At 37.3% G+C, this 17,079-nt stretch overlaps 1 protein-coding gene across 2 annotated transcripts in view; it reads left to right on the forward strand.

Moving 5' to 3' along the window:
- LOC135795730 (toll-like receptor Tollo) overlaps nt 1-17,079 on the forward strand; it is a 37,717-nt gene that overhangs the window by 6,594 nt on the left and 14,044 nt on the right. Inside the window, exon 1 of one of the 2 annotated variants that reach the window (XM_065307499.1) lies at nt 3,556-3,825. The exons of the other annotated variant lie outside the window; for it this stretch is intronic. Coding sequence (XP_065163571.1) covers nt 3,767-3,825 — 59 coding nt within the window. The 5' untranslated portion in view covers nt 3,556-3,766. Of the gene's footprint in view, nt 1-3,555; nt 3,826-17,079 lie in introns of those variants that run through there. 2 annotated transcript variants of the gene reach the window in all.

Here is a 17,079-nt window from a genome sequence, read left to right on the forward strand (position 1 = left end):
GACCATTTATAAAACTTGCACAAGAGTTTTATAATTATACAAGTAATCATAAAGTTTTGTAATTATTTGCCGAGAGGATCCGCTTCCCATGGCGGCGGCGGCGGTGGGTTTTATTATCGCAGAATTAAAAGAACGGGATACGGACACGGACACCACACCCTCGGACCTAATAGTGGTTCATTTTTACTCGTCTTTATTCCCGGCGAGCTTCTGCTTTCCGCCTCGCGCGCGCCGTTGTAATCGAAACACCTCTTTTATTTTTCATTTCTCGCCGCTGCCGCAGCCACAGCCACAAACTTAGCTCGACTTTCTGCGGCACGTTTATGAGATAATTTTTTCGCTCGTTGTTACGCGCCACACGTACGAATAATAGCGGTAAGCGTTATAGTGCAAAAGAATACAATATCATCAAAAAACCTTTGCGCCCGGCGCGCGAAAAAACATTGTGTGCACTTCACGCATAAAATGTTTGCGTATAGTTTGAGTCCGTGTCACATCTGTCGACGCGACGTGTTGCTTTTACTTCATTCGCGCGCTACAATGAAGGAAAAATCCAATCGCAGGACAAAATTGATGGAGACACTGATTCGATTCGACGATTGTAAGAAGCAATAATGCCCGGAGAGGAAACTAACTTCGTATTATACAATGGACTCGTTATCTGACACCATTGAGCATTTTTCTGCGCGCGCGTATTTCTTCGCTTTTTACTTTACATTTCGCCGCCGCGCGTAAAATACAATTTTCTAATGGATGATGGTGCACAATCGGTGCACAAGAATTAAACAAAGTGAATCAGCAGTAGAAAAATATATTTTACTGGGAAATAAATGCGGAAAAGTTTTAAAAACACTCGGAATTTGATAAATGGCTGAGTTTGTAATCGAAACAGAATGAAATTGTGTTGCAGATGGAAATTAATGAGAAAATTATTAAATAAACACCAACAATGCTTTTGCTATTATATCTACTTACAAAAACTACCGCTAGATGTCGCCAGATTACACGTTTCTGTAAACCGCAACCCAAAATACAATAAAACGTCATCAATTCTAACCTAATCTGACAAAAATGTGAAATATTAAAAAAATTACTTTAAAAAACTTAAAATTTTACCTTTTTACCGAAATAAAAGACATACGAGTAAGTAGAAATGAAGAATACAAGCATGTAGATTGTGAAGAGATTTCGCATACCTACTAAAGAATAAGACGACGCAGCGAATATACAAAATGTGGAATCATGCCTCAAGTCTCCTCAACGGCGTGCACACACAATAGCGACGCGTTCAAAAGGCGCGAATAAAGGACATTAGTAACGAAATGAAAAGCAAAGTGGCGTTTACGTCGACTTTCCAGACGCGCGCGCCCGTCGACTAAACTGTGCTGTAAGCAACTCGTAACTTTTACACCACTTTTACAACGCCTCCGCCGCCGCCGTCGCCGCCGCCGCGCGATGATAATGTGTGAAAACTTGAGACGGGCGCGCAAGTTGAAACTTGACGCACAATATCCTCGAGTCGGGACAAAACATGTACATTGAAATCATTCAAATCGTGAGTGGCATAATAAGCGAAACTCACACTGAGCATAAATTTACCCGCCATTATTGAATAATAAATTCATATCGCTAAAGGCTTAACGTGTAATGATAATTTTTACCACAACGTTGCAATTAAATTAATTACAACGTGATTTATATTTTTTATATTATTTTTTGGTGTGAGATCTTCAGAGTGCATTCAGGAGGAAGTCATTGTGCGAAAATGAAGACTTCATACACTCGAGAGATGGTTGGCTGGCGCGCCAACGTTTTCGAACATTTTCGTTGGTACTTACGACACAGAATAGAAGTAAAGTAGTGCGAAGGATGTGCGGCGCGACATCGCCGACGATGGCTGCTGGACTTGTTCGATATCATAGATATTGAACCAACTCGGGCGTCGATGAGTATTTTTCCTCTGATATGATATCATATCAGAGCAGATATTAGTCGACCGCAGAATAGAATTCGCAAAATGACAGACGAAACGAATGGGGAACTAATATAATAAAAGAGTATAAGTAGTGACACTGGAAAAAGAATAAGAAAAAAGTTTTTTGGCTTGTTTTGCGAAAATATTAAAGAATTTGAAGAAATATTTTATGGAAAATATGGGAAATTAAATTATTAAACATATTATATAATTGTTAAAGATGTGGAGGTGATACTTTGGAAGATATTTCGATAAAAATCGCATTTTTTATTTATTTTTTCTAAATAAATCAATCTAATCTTTTGTTGCGCTTGTTATAAACTAAATTACTCTTGAAAAAATGCCGATAAATATTTCCTGAAGTCTAAATATGAATTTCGCTTAGTTGTATTCGTAAACTCAACTACTCTAATAAAAATTTTTTACTATTTTTAAAGATTTTTGGTCTTTTTGGAAGGATTTTTATCCGTTTTAACAAAAAAATACATAAAATACATAGAAAAACATTGTTTTTTTGAGTAAATTTCAGTTTTTGCCCTAAATTTACTGCATTTTTAAAGAAAATCCTGAAAATTTGTTTATTTCATTCCTTTCTTGTAGTAAAAAAGACTTTTAACTAGTTTTACTGCTAAAATTATAGCAAAATGTAGTCTAACATCTTTATAACAAGGTTTATAAAGATGTCGTTACATCGAGGAATAAAACATAACCAAATATTGAGATTTTACGTAATAGGCAACTTTTTCATCTTTTGTAAGCTGGTTATAAACTCAATTACTCTTGTAAAAATGCCGGTAAATATTTCCTGAAGTCAAAATATGCATTCCGCGTCGCTCAGTTGTATTCACTTGTGTTATTTTTAAATGATTTTGTAGTAACGCAACGTGCACACCAACAAATTAGCTGAAAAATCGTGCTTAAGTTATAAAATATTGCATTGCAATTTGTGTGTATGTTGGGTTGCATAACCACAACAATATTTCAAATGTTACCATCGATGTCATGTCTTTAAAAAATATTCTAAGCCATAATTGCTTGAAATAAAAATATTTTTCGTCGTTACACAGAAAAAATTAATAAAAACCAATAAAATTCATCTAATTTTATCATTAAACAAAGTTTTTGTTGATAAATCGCTTATATTTCAGCAGGAATTGATTTATAATTGAACAAAACATTCAAATGCATTCCTATAATAACAGAACACCGCGCATGTAAATATTGCGATTATTAAATTCATAATTCAGCCCCCATGGCTCGCAGTAAACTAATAAGCATATTTCATATCCGAGAGTGCATTTATTCACTCAACTCCACCGAGCCGAAGTGGTTGAGTGGCAGCAGCAAGTGCAGCACAGCCCAACTTCCGCGTCATTTTCATTCGCGCCCATCGACAACACACCAAACATCTAATCGAACTGTTTGTTATTTATCGCAAATTTGTTTTTAATATTTGATGTGTTTTACGTGCATGCGCATGAATTGCCAAATATGCTCGCGCGGCGCCGCGCCGCCTCCACCGCCGCCTCTGCTCGCAGCCGCCGTGCCGCCGGTCGGCAGTCGCGTCAGTGGCGCGCTAAACTTCAAATCGGCCGCACACACACGTCACGCGCATCACCAACATGCAATGCTTATCGCCGCGCCGCGCGCTGCCACCATCGTGCGCGTACATTGTCACCACCGTTTACCCAACAGTAATATCAGTGCAAACAACAAGTTTACAGTGCGATTATTAAAAATGTGCGTGCTTGTGTCTGTGTCAGGAGGGTGCGATAATCATGTGCATAGGTGATGTTATTAAATGACTCTGCGATTGTTCATGGGGCTTCTTACCTCTGTTATAAAATAAGGTAAAATAACTTACAGTGACATAATGTGCCACAGACAGTGAGTGCATAATGAGAAACTTTCTAATTATCGCCGCACGCAAACCGGAAAACAGGAAAACTTGCGCGCAGAGACAATTAGAACTCGACTATTATCAAAATTTAATAATTAAACACGCCGAGCGTAATTTACTCGCACTCATACTCAATTAATTAACATCAAAAGATAATATTTATTTTGTGCCGGATTTCTTTGCGAGTTATATAAATTATTCGCCTGATTAATGATCCAATTCCGTGCGTTTTGCTTTATTGACGTTTGCGCTCGAGTGCAAAAACCAGTCGCACGTAAAATAATTAATAACTGCACAAAAATAACTCAGATACAATCTTTGGGAGGTGAAAATAGCAAAAAATAGAAAAAAAAATGAATTCGCACGGCGAAGAGTTTAGTTAATATTTCATATGCATTGCTTGCATTTTCGTGTGCTGTGGGTTGAATTTTGTTGAATAACTCAATAACTTGCCGAGTGTACGTACGCGCGCAGACTTTTCGACTTTCGCCTCGATTTCGCCAACTTTACGATTTCGTAAATTCGATGCTCGTGCATCCCTTTCGCCTGCCAACCAACCAGCCACCACCCCTGCTCCTGGTGGAGAGCAGCAAACGTGCTCCTTCATCGCATCCGGTTTTATTCTACCGCATTTGAAAATTTTCCGCAATTTCGCATTACCTGCTGTCCATAACTTGTAACTCGTAACCCTCGCAGCCATCAAAACCCGCAAACAAATTATAATACTCGTACTTGATACCTGCCGCCGCCGAAAAACACCCTTCCGAATCCATCTCGTAAATATTCGCAACGGCGGCACGATGAAAACGTGATCTATTTTTCACACGTCTTTTGCATGTGTGTGTGTGTGTGTGTACGCATAATTCAGTTATACCATGCTCAGGATTCCCGCTGATGTGTCCTGATGTATTATTTGATGCATCCGAGCTGTCGGATGCTGTTCGCTGTGCGCTCCAGAGGTTTTATTGTTTTTTTTTTTCATCCGGTGCGTGCGATGCTTTTTTTATTATTAAAATCATTTTCGCAAACGCGTGTAAAACAGTCAAACATGCGAGTTTAAGTCCTAAAACAACAAGGAGTGCGTAATATTCGGCGGAGTATTTTTTCAATCTTCTTTCGACAGCGCTGGCGAAAATACTTTTAGGGGAAATAAACAGAAATTGTGTCAAAAATAATGGATATTTAAAAATTGCCAAAAGTCATAACGTACAAAAGATGGGAATTTTAAGTTTAATACCGGTTTTTATGAAATAATTACATAAAATAATTAAATATTGGAAAATATCGGTATTTTGAAAAAAATACCGGTATTTTGAAAGAAATACCGGTATATTGATATTAATACCGGTATTTATAAAATAGTTAAATGAATTAATTAGGAATTTAAAATACAGAAAATATAAGTACTTCAAAAAAATACCGGTATACCGGTATTGATACCGGTTTTTCTCCAAACTAAAACTCTAAACTTTTCAAAAATTTATATTCTCAACACATACGATTAATTGACAGTTAAATGACAGCCATCTTTTTTTGCAGACGCCAAAAAGTTAAAAGTTAGAATATCCTTTTCCACGTGAAAAACGTGAAAAGTAAATACACGCACACGAAAAAAAAAACGACCGGTAAAAAACAAACTTAATTTCAAGAAAAAGGAAAACCCGGCCCGAACGAAAACAGAAAAAAGTCGAAAAGTCTAAAAGCGGATTGCGTAAATATTTAACGAATTTAATGGAAAGGACCATAAGAATTCAGTTCATAGCTATCCAGGCGCGTCCTGGAAAGGTGGAGCTTTCCTGGATGCAGTTAGAGAGGCAGAGTTATTCGTATGATTCCTAGACTCCGAGGTTTCGCCGGATTCGCGCGCGCGATGCGGACTCCACCGTAAAATAGGAATTATCTAGCATAAAACGCCAGCAAACGCACACGAAAACAAGGATAACCAAAATGGAAAAAGTTGCGCGAAATAAACTTCAACTACACTTGCGCTAACAACGTTGTTATCCTTGTAAATATTTAACTTCAATAGCTTTTTATTTTTATTTCTATTTTACTCTCAAAAAAATCAAAAATCAAAAAATGCTGCAATGCAGTGCAATTTATACGATTTTTTTTCCACGACACCTTTAGAGTTTATTATCGTCTTTGAATTGTGCGTTCGGCGTTGATCCGGAAGCCTCACAAAGGTGTCGTCATGACTCACAACGACGACAACGATGACGCCCCGCTAACAAAAGACTTTGTTGCATTGTTCTTTTGTGCACTCCACTTCCTCGAGAGCGCAGCAACACTAAAAATGCATCGCTGCAACTCTTTCAGGCGTAAAACGTTCGTACATCGCGCGCTAATTCATAAACACCATTTGCATCATGCAAATATTTTCCACTCGCAGACAAGACAGATACCAAAGAATATCGCAAAATATATATGCAACCCAAACAGCATGCACTCATCTCATGAATCTTTCGCATGTGCATTGTGTGTTGCCTACAGCGCACACATTGTGCACGTAAATGATTAATACAGATTTCTGACAGAAACGCAAGTGAAATATTCAAACACAAATGCAGCATTTTTCCACCCCCGAAACCAGGATATTTTACGATCACCCCGGGACGTTTTACCTGCGCGCGCGCACAAAAAATAACTTTCAATTAGCCAGTTGTGTGGCGTGAGTCCAACCAGCGATTTTCGAATGGATGGCCCGCACGAGAATTTTATTTAATAAATTCGCTGACAGCACGAGACAGTAACTCAAATAAAATAAAAAGGGTTGCGTTCGGGGAGAACGCAAGCGCGCACGTAAAGAGGACATTATCCTCTCGCTGTATATGTATATGTGTGTGTGTGGAGTGAATGTTTGAAATCTTTGCTTGCTGGCTCTCAACCCGCAGTTATTATCCTATTATTTCGTGTGCCGCGTGTTGCCGGTATATTTGTATAAAAGATTTCCACGAGGATACCTACCCGGCTGGCCCTTCAGCCGGGTGTTTGTCCTGCTGCGGGATAAAACGGAAAGTATGAAAGTGCGCACAATCACTATCCAGATACACGGATTCTATGGCTGTACAAGAGCACAAGAGTCAAGTCTGCTTTGGTTTAGTTGAATTTTACCCCTGTGACGCGCTATAAAAAACTCAAAGCGTAAAATTTTGTCTTTTTTTTTATCTCTATTTTATCTTTAGGGAAAATAAAACTATAAAAAATGTTTTTTGTAAACATGTGTTAAGAATCATAACCTATAAACACACCTACACTTAAAAAATGTGTGTTTTTGGTTGCCTATATTAAATATTTACTTTTTTTTGCAAATTTTTGATTTTTGATGATTTTGTATGGATATAACTGACATAACCTTAAACTTTTGGGTGTAATTTATCTTGTATGTAACCCATAAACACATCTACACTTAAAAAACTGTGTATTTTGGGTTGCATATGTTAAATATTTGCGTTTTTTGCAAATTTTTGATTTTTGATGATTTCACATAAATATAACTGACATAACCTTAAACTTTCGGGTGTAATTTATAGCCGTATCGATCATTTTTCAATTTTCATTTTGAAAACGACGGAAATATAGCCCGATGTACATAGTTTATGTTCGTGTTGGAGTAAAGTCGAGGTTTGAAAGTTATACGAATCTAATATTTCTTGCGATCCGTGTTTCAGCGCACTGCTTGTGCATAATTTAGCCATAAATCTCTTTCGGTGTGGTCAAAATGACTAAACTTGCAAAACACAAACTAGTTAAATATTAATTCAATTTTAAAGCCATTTTGCAAACCACTTTTGCTCCGTATTTTTTTGCTTTTGTATTTTTGACTTGTGATACTCTATTGATTCTATTCAGGGATATTAGTAACAGTAATAGCTCAGGACATTATCGATAGCGAGTACTGTACGTGCGCATGCAATTTGTGAACGTCTAATAATAAGCCCGCCGAACCTGCCGGGCAATTAATCTCGATGAGAGTTATTTCGTGCCGGGCGCTCGCAAGACTGATGAAAAGGAAATGCGCGCACACGAATAAAAATGGTTACATTAATTGGGATCGAAATTCAATTTCCTCGAAATCAATGCGCACGAAAAATTTACCTAAATATGAAATATCACATCATTTATCATTTTATTATTAAATTTTCTTGAAAAAGAAAACTCAAATTGAGTAATACCGGTATTAACATCGGTATACCGGTATATTTTTTTGTTTGAATGTCAATAATTTGGACATCTAATACCAAATTAAAATAATACCGGTATACCGGTATTTTAATTTTAAAAATACCGGTTTTTAAAAAATTACCGGTAAAAACTCAAATTGAGTAATACCGGTAGTAATATCGGTATACCGGTATTTTTTTCTTTCAAAAATTGATATTTTCAATATTTAATTCCGAATTAAAATGTTTAATGATTGTATAAATACCGGTATCCGAATATTTTGATTAAAAAATACCGGTTTTTAAAATTACCGGTATTTTAAAATTATTTTCCAATTATTTCCTTATTAAATCCAGTAATGATTTACTCCCTACTGGATTATGAGTACCTGAGTAATGTTTGCATTCGGAAATTCGCATCCTGTTTTCCGTCTTTCCGCCAGGCGCTTGATTATCGTGCTTGTTGATCTATAGCTTTCGTGCTTTCGTCTGTGTCTGTTTATAAATCATGATGAAACGAATAACACGCGCGCGCGCCAAAGGAATGCGCTATTGACAATCAAATAAAACGATACTCGATACTCAATCGGGAGAGGCTTTGCGGTTGCGATTCGCAGGCGGATTCAAATTAACGATATCCTTTTACGACCTGCTCCCGAACCACAAATAAACCAACATTTTGTTTGCGCAGCCAAAACCCAAACACACTGTATAATCGCCATCCAGAAAGAAACGAGAATCTTCGAAATTGATTTTCTCATGATCATTGACTGGCACAAATGGAAATAAATAATAAACTACCTCATAATGAATACAAATTGCTTATTATTGAAAAAGAAAACGAAAAAAACCCAGACATTGTGTTTTTTCTACTTGTACGCTACCCAAACGACATAAAAACATAGCAAGGGAATAAATCGAAAGATTTGCACGTAATTTACAGTCGCTGGTAGTTTAAAGTGTTTTAATGGCGCGTCCAAAGTGGAAAATAAGTTTCGGACGAGTTTGGAATTGCGCGCCGACTGTAGAAAGACAAAACGCGCACGAAATTCCCGCTCGCATGCAAAGCAAACGTACGAATATGCGGGTTATGATGTATGCGCGGTTTTAATTTAACTTTTATTGCAGCACGCGCCGGAAAATGCAAAGCCAGCCCCGCAGTGTACTCGTACGAGAACCCCAGCGATGATGAAATTTCTGTTTGCACTAAATCGTCGAATATGAAGCGTTAAAGTGATAACCAACTTGTTCACATATGTAACTTATGAAAAAAACATTTCAATATAAATTTATCAAATTATTTCACTAATTAATCAAACATAATCCGCTAATCTGCTTCGAATCACTTCGTTCATTCGATCGCATTGCACGCGCGCGCGTTTTGTTCGCCAGCGCGCAATGCAATTACGCGAATATTTAATCAAACGTCAGTAACCAATATTTATTAACACCTGCGTAACCTAATTATCAACCGTAGTCCGTCGGTAACACGATATGTGCGCAAAATTGGTCGAATTCAACTGCGGTTTTTGTTTTTCGGTAATTTTGAGTACCGGTAATCAAGCATCAAGTATTGACCACGGCAGCCATGTTAGTCAGCACTTCATTGAGATTAGATATTGTTTATGTGCGTGCTGTCAGGATGATAAAGCCGTCGCGTGGCGTGTTTGACAGCGTGGACGACATGAAGACGACATAATCTAAGCCTACAATTCACGTACAGATGCACATACTTAGGGAAGTAAATTTGAGATTAATACCGGTATTTTATGGTGCAAAATATCGGTATACCGGTATTTTTCACTCCTACTTGCCAAAAAACTCTCCATGACTTTTCACTTTAAAAATTGTAGTCAACTTTTAAAAATACCGGTATACCGGTATTTTTCGGTTAAAAATACCGGTATACCGGTATTAATACCGGTATTTTACGATACTTACTTGAAAATAAACCGGTATTTCGTAAAACAGTATTTCCTAAAAAAATTGTAGTAAAACACTGGTATACTTTTAAAAATACCGGTATACCGGTATTAATACCGGTATTTAACACTCCGACTTCTGAAAAACTTTTTGTGGTTTTACTCTAAAAGTTATTGTCAACTTTTGAAAATACCGGTATACCGGTATTCCCCCCTCTCCCCCTAATACACACCGATTTCAATATCTCCACAAATACTCTGTTTGCGCAGTTTGTTTCCTCTCCAGCTATCAAATTTTGCATATAATTTTTTTTATCTACCCGGCGAAGCACATTGTGCGCACACATTGCACTATTTCTATTAGAGCGGAATGCGCTCATTGTTTTTATGCGCCCAGTGCGCAATGTTTCACGCTGGTGGATGCGCGCGGCACTGTTAAAAGCGCGTGTTTATTTTCCACATTTTCAGCCCCGGCTCCACTTTGTATTCAACTTTCTCCTTTTCTCCGGCGGGCGCGCGTACAACAACAAGTACCATACCTACGTATATCGCGAATGGGGCGCGCATTAACAGGAGAAAAATGAAATCCCGCATGCGGAGAACCGCGCCGGAAAAAATAAATAGCGCTGAAATGTTTCGTAAATTAATCCCAGCGGGGCATCACCCCAATGGATTGCGCGCTTGTAGAAATTTAACCTCAATCATATTTTCCAAACAAAAAAGAATTAAAAAACACATAAAATAGTTTTCTGGTTTTTTTCACAAGTATTTTGTATATTGTGCGCATTTGTGCTAATATATTAATTATATCATGATAATTACTTTCGGTGCCGCCTCCACCATGTGCCTTGCGGCACCCCATTAGACCCTGTCGTATTGTGTTGCCCGATTGGCCACGGCCCGGTCGCGTATACACGGCGCACGAAACTTGCGTTATTGTTGTTCGCATGCCAATAAACATAAAATGCAAATTAAGCCGTAGGTGCGCGCTAGCGAAATATGTAATTTGCATGTTCTGCCCTGCCGCCCCTACCAGAAATTTCCATTAGCGTTGCTCATTACTGTCAATCATTAGATTTACATTTAAATCTATTTCAATTACTAACGCTGTAATACACCACACACATTTTTTGACATTCCACGCACCATATTACGCAATATATACTCGATAATATTAAAAATATGAGTTTTTTTATGGGTAAAAGTATGTTTGTTGCTCAATAAAACAAAAACTACGCGAGTAATTTTGATAAAACTTGGTAATATTATAAATTATGTATTAGAATAGAATATAGGCTACTTATTATTGCAAAAATTTAAGTTTAAAGAGTGCAAAATGGGAAATCAAAGTAGTAAATGATACAATTTACTTGCCTCTGAATTTATTTTTGTAAGCTTTGATTTTTCCCGAATAAAATATGAAAAATAAGAGCAAATTAAAGAATAATTCAAAAGAATACGCATTTTTAGTCATAAAAATATGTTTGAAACCCAATAAAACACAAACTATAGAAAAAAATTTGATAAAACTTCCCAATATTTATAGTTTATACATTAGAATAGACCATAGACAACTTTTTATTGCCAAAATTAATTTATAAGCATGTAAAATTTAAAATCAAAGTTACAAATAATAAATTTCGCTGTTCTTCAATTTTTGGCATCGTTTCCAGACAAAATATGAAGAATTAAAGCAAATTAAAGCCGTGAAAAGGGGACAAAGTCGTAAAGCAACGTTTTGTATTTTAATTAAAAAGTTGCCAAAATATTTATGACCGAAAGTTCGTCGCCATCACGCTATATCGCCGAACGACGGCGACGGCGGCGGCGTTCTTACACTTTAAGCGTTTTCCGAATTTTCACCAAACACAACACGATATACAACAACGCAGCGACGACGAATAAGAATCCCTCTAGTCCGGCTTACGCAACTAAGTGAAAATTGAAAGTTTATAAATTAATGCGAAAAGTTTGCGCCGCGTTTGCGCGAGCGTTAAGAAAAACAAGTTTAACGACGCGCCGCGTGCGTTTTTTACGTCTTGTTCGCCCCCCTTTCACGAGCTAATATTATCGATGTTATTTTTTGCCGTAATGAAATAAACAACAATGCAGCAGCGCGCTTCAAAGCAGACGTCGAGTGGGTTGCCGAGATTCGCCCGCGTATGCTCGCCGCTTTATTGCGGCAAATTTACGATATTAAAAGTCTTGAAAAAGGTGAATTCAAACTCGCTACGTAAAGAAGAAGGGTGAACTCGAGACTCCGAAAAGACTCTAAAGTCGAGATTTAATGTAGTGAAAAATCACCTATAAAAGCAAATCGGTATTTTTTTTTTGCCGGCGACGTGATAATAAGGATATTATGCGCCCAATGGAGGAGGATTTGGCGATTTTGGTGCAATGTTAGCTTCATTAGATTCGGTTTGGCTCGGGTCGAGATGTACGCCAAGTTAAAGATGCGGTTAGCGTCTTGCCCGAGCGCACGACATAACTTGCGACTTGTCCTCGAGCACTTAAACAACTTTCCGCCGCTTGCCGCCACATATGGAGGCGGCCGCGGGGAGCAAACTATTAATACCTTGGATGTTAGTTACAATAACGCGAATAACTCCATCGGGGGCCAAACTCAAACATCACGCACGGCGTTAAGACACAATGTCGAGCGCACTAAACATGATTGGGCGGCGACTAATGACGTAATGGCTGTGATCTTGTTAAACTACAATTAGGCAAATCAATAAGCACGCAGTGTGTTCAGAAATTTAGAAAAAAAGTTCAAATTTTGAGGTAAAAACCGGTTTTTCGGTATTTTAAATAAAAAATACCGGTATTTACGAAAAATACCGGTTTTTCGGTATTAATACCGGTATTTTGCATTCACTATTGACGTTTTACAACATAACCTAAGATAAATAACCTCAACAATTTGTAAATTTCACAAAAAAATAAAGAAATTAATCAAAAATTTTCGATTTTCGACAAAGAAACGATTTTTTCAATGAACCAAGAATAATTCTCACCTATTCTTCCCTTCCGGAAAAGAATGCCGAATGTCCCCGAGTCGAAAAGGAGCTTTAAGGTCTTTATTCGCAATTTTCTATTGAAAATCTCGGCGAATCGCAAAATCCGTGACAATCAGTCACACGCTGTTTTTGCGGCTCTTCAGGAAGAGATTTTCGACTCTTTGCTTTCTGCGACCAACCCGACCGGTAACTAGGTAACTCACCAACTGACTGACTGACGCCCAAGAGTTCAGTTCACGTGTGACACGACAATAACTCGCACGAATTCACGATATTTGAATTCAGAATTTAACGATATGTCTTACTCAACTTGTTTTTCATCGCCAACAGAAAGAAAGAAAAATGAAGAAAAAAATTCCTCCAGTGCGAAATAATGTAGCAATTTGCGCAAATCGATACGCGCGCGCCAACGTACTCATTAAGTAATAAATCTGCAAATTAAACGCAATTTATTGTGCGCGCAACGTGTCATTACGTGTCCACAACACAACAGCACCGCCGCAGAAAAAAGGAAACGCAGTTTACGAAAACACAAACAAAACTTTTTCTTATTTTTTTTTGCTGGAATGAATGTGTATGACACAATGACACGTGAGCACGTAAAGTAATTACATTCTTTGACATGACCACCACGCGGTGAGACTGGTGTAATAGAGTTATATAAAGTTGCAAATACGCGTCGAAGAAGAAAACACACAAAACAACAAACAAATAAACCGAGTGGGAGAGGAAAAAATATATAACAAATTTCCACATGAGGGGCGGAAATAAATTGTCGACGCGATTGTTATGAAGCGGTCAGGTTTGCGTGAAGGTTGCGGCAAGGTTATGAATTTTGTATTTTAAGGGATGATACTCGCGAGAGCGTGAGTGCCGCACCCTCGCTCATCCCCGGCGCGTTTCCGAGCTCTCAACGCTTTTTCATCGTCTGTCGCGCGTTGATTTGTATGTTTTATTGTTCTGTTCATGCTTTTTAAACGGATCGTCACTTCATTATGTCTGTGGTTTTAATTTATAAGCTCTGTTTTGTAATATACACTGTGTTTAGTTAAATTATTTCCGTAAAATATGATAATATTTATTAAAATGTAATTTGGAAAATAATTTAGTAAATAATTTTTGACTTACCGAAAGCTGACAGTCGAAAACATCTGCAACAAATTATAATCATATTAATGTGTATGTTTGTGGCTTGATAACACGAAAACTACCAAACTAATTTTTATAAAACTTCGCAAAGTTATAGTTTATACCTTAGATTAAAACCTAGGCTACTTTTTTTTCGTTAGAATTAAATTAAAAGGGGGTAGAATAATGGCTGAAAGTTAATATACATTAATTCAGTCATAATTTTAGTTATATAACTAGAACGCAGATGGCTCTGAGGGGCAATATGCATATTAAAATGTCATTTGAATTATAATTTAGGTAATATTTAATTTATTAAAGGATAAATATTATTTTTTGTGGTGTTTTCTTGGTGTGGATGCAAAAAAACTATCAAAACCAGTTGAAATAAAATAAAATTCTACGAATTTGTATGTTTAAACCTCGATAACACAAAAACCACTGCACGAATTGTGATGAAACTTTCCAATTTTATAGTTTATTCACCAAACTAGAACATAGGCTACTTTTTTTTTTCAAAAAAATAAATTTAAAAGTAAAAAAATTACGAATAAAAGTTAGTAGTAAAATCGCTCTGACATGTACAACGAGACGTCCACAAAAACTAGTTAAAACAATATTTTGCTAATAATTTAATGTAAAATTGTCTCACCAAATCAATTTTTCCGGTTTTTAGCCTTCCCTCTCCACGTAGCTGATGTAAAACTATCGAAATCATCTGAAACAAATAAAAATACATTCATAATTTATTTTTAATTGCAAAATAATGAAAAGCAAACAAATTTCAAAATAAAAAACCACATGGTATATAATGCAAACAATAATATTATCAGTTGCGGTTCATAATTTTCCGCACCGAGCGACAGACAGACGTACGCTGCGCTTGGGGGCGGATTAAAAACGCGGGTGTAAATCACCATAGCCGCGCCGCGCGCGCCGCCGACCCCGAAACTCAAATTAACCCCTTTTCACTCGCCGGTGGCGGGCGTTATCCGTTTAAATAGCGATACAACCGCCCGAAAAAAAAAAACCACCGCCACCGAATGCGGGCGCTAATGCAAATACGTAAATCAGAAAAACTTGATTTATTGTCGCAAACCCAGAAAAACACAACCGTCGCTTTAAGAAAATCCTTTTCCTCTGCCGCCATCGCCTGAATTTGGCTCGACTGGAGTAGCCATTAGCACAGTTAAAAGACTTTAGTTCGGCAAGATGACATCCACATAAATATTCCTAGTTGGCAATTTAACAAAATCATAACAGCATTAATGAAGGCGCATTAAATTCTTGCCAAGCGGAGGAAAAATATGTGTTGTGTGGCTAGGAGGAAGAGAAGATGGGGATGGTATTCCCAGGTTAATAGTTTAAGCACAACATCAAAGCACAAAGCACCTGTGGGTAGTACTAATGCGCGGTGGTTGTGCACAAGCGTCTGACCGCCACGCTTGAATAACACCCGGTCGACCCTCATGGTGTCCTGCGACGAGTTTACGGCTCATAATAGGATTCGCGTGCATTAATTGCGTGGATGTTATTAGGTGCCACTACAGCTCAAAGTTTAACGTAAGCTCCAGCTTTGGAAACACATGTTTTACTCTCGAAAAATTAAAGTTTAGTGTTTTGCTTTAATTTTAACTTGAAAATCGTAAATTTTTACTTTGGGGGGGGGAAAAATACCGGTATTAAAACCGGTATTTTTACTTAAGAAAACCGGTATTTTTCTATATTTTTATTTTGAAAAATTCCTGATGATTTGTATCAGCCTAGAAATATCGGTATATCAAAATACCGGTATTTTTTGTTGGTTTTACTTGTTAAAATATAAAATTTCAACTTTTTTGTATGTTTGTAACAGTTTTACACAAAAACTCCTCAACCAATTTTAATAAAATTTAGTACAAAGATACTTTGGACCTAGGAAAATAACATAGACTACTTTTTGTTGCAAAAATATTACTTAAATGCTTCCTAAAATGCAAAAATGTAAAAAAAATTGATGAAAATCTCTCCTGAAGTGAATATTACATGCATAAACTAAATGATGATATAATGTACGTTAAATGCAAATTTCCGTTTGATTTTACAAGCAATTAATAGTCTTTGCGGCGCGTAATTTAATCAAACATAAACATTGTCCGCCCCAAACAAAAACTGAAGAAACGGCGCGCCCCAACTTCCCGCACAGCCCGCACCGCAGAGTTAATTAATTAAGTTAATAAGTTTGCACAATATCTAACAACATCTCGGCGTCAAACGAGCCAACAATAATTTTCCGCTTCGACGTTTCGTGCATATAACATGATGGTTGCTTTGTCTTTCCGCGCTTATTCCTAGTTTCATTAAAAGCGCGAATATGAGCTGCTCCGAGGCGCGGCGAGACGCGTGCCAAACGCGACTTGATTTTGTTATTTTAATTTCGATTCATATCTGCTTGCGCGCGCGCTTGCAGCATCCCGACCACGAAAAGCTCCTCGGCGAGCGCCAGCGAGAATGCTTTGATATAATTTAACAAGATGTACACCACGAGTTGGATCTTGCTCTCTTGATTTAAGCTAATATTTAATGGTTAAACTAAAGTTCAAATTTCCATGTTGAAATTTCCATAAACAGCCAAGAACAAAAAAAATACGAGTAAAGACGCAGAGAGAAAAGAAAAATCAAAACATCATAAACATAAAAAGCGTAGAATAAAACAGGGACAAACGACGTCTTCGGGTTGTGGTCGCGTGTATCCCAGGCGGGGTCTGAATGTCCTTTCGTTATTACTTTTATTTGTTTGTAGTTGCGATTTGTTTTCTTCGAGCTACGGGTGTTTATTTTATTCGCGGGCATATCCATAAAATCCCTACTCGTGCTTCGGCGCACCTTTACGATACACAAATTTATTTTACTGCCGCAGACGCTTCGAATTGAATAACAAGATAAATCTTCATCAAATAGACATAACACCAGGCGCACCCAACACATCACG

The sequence above is a fragment of the Atheta coriaria genome, unplaced genomic scaffold (assembly GCF_025399875.1).
Source record: "Atheta coriaria isolate IRGN ID8LTWV9N9 unplaced genomic scaffold, Caltech_Dcor_3.1 hic_scaffold_7_pilon, whole genome shotgun sequence".
NCBI lineage: Eukaryota > Metazoa > Arthropoda > Insecta > Coleoptera > Staphylinidae > Dalotia > Dalotia coriaria.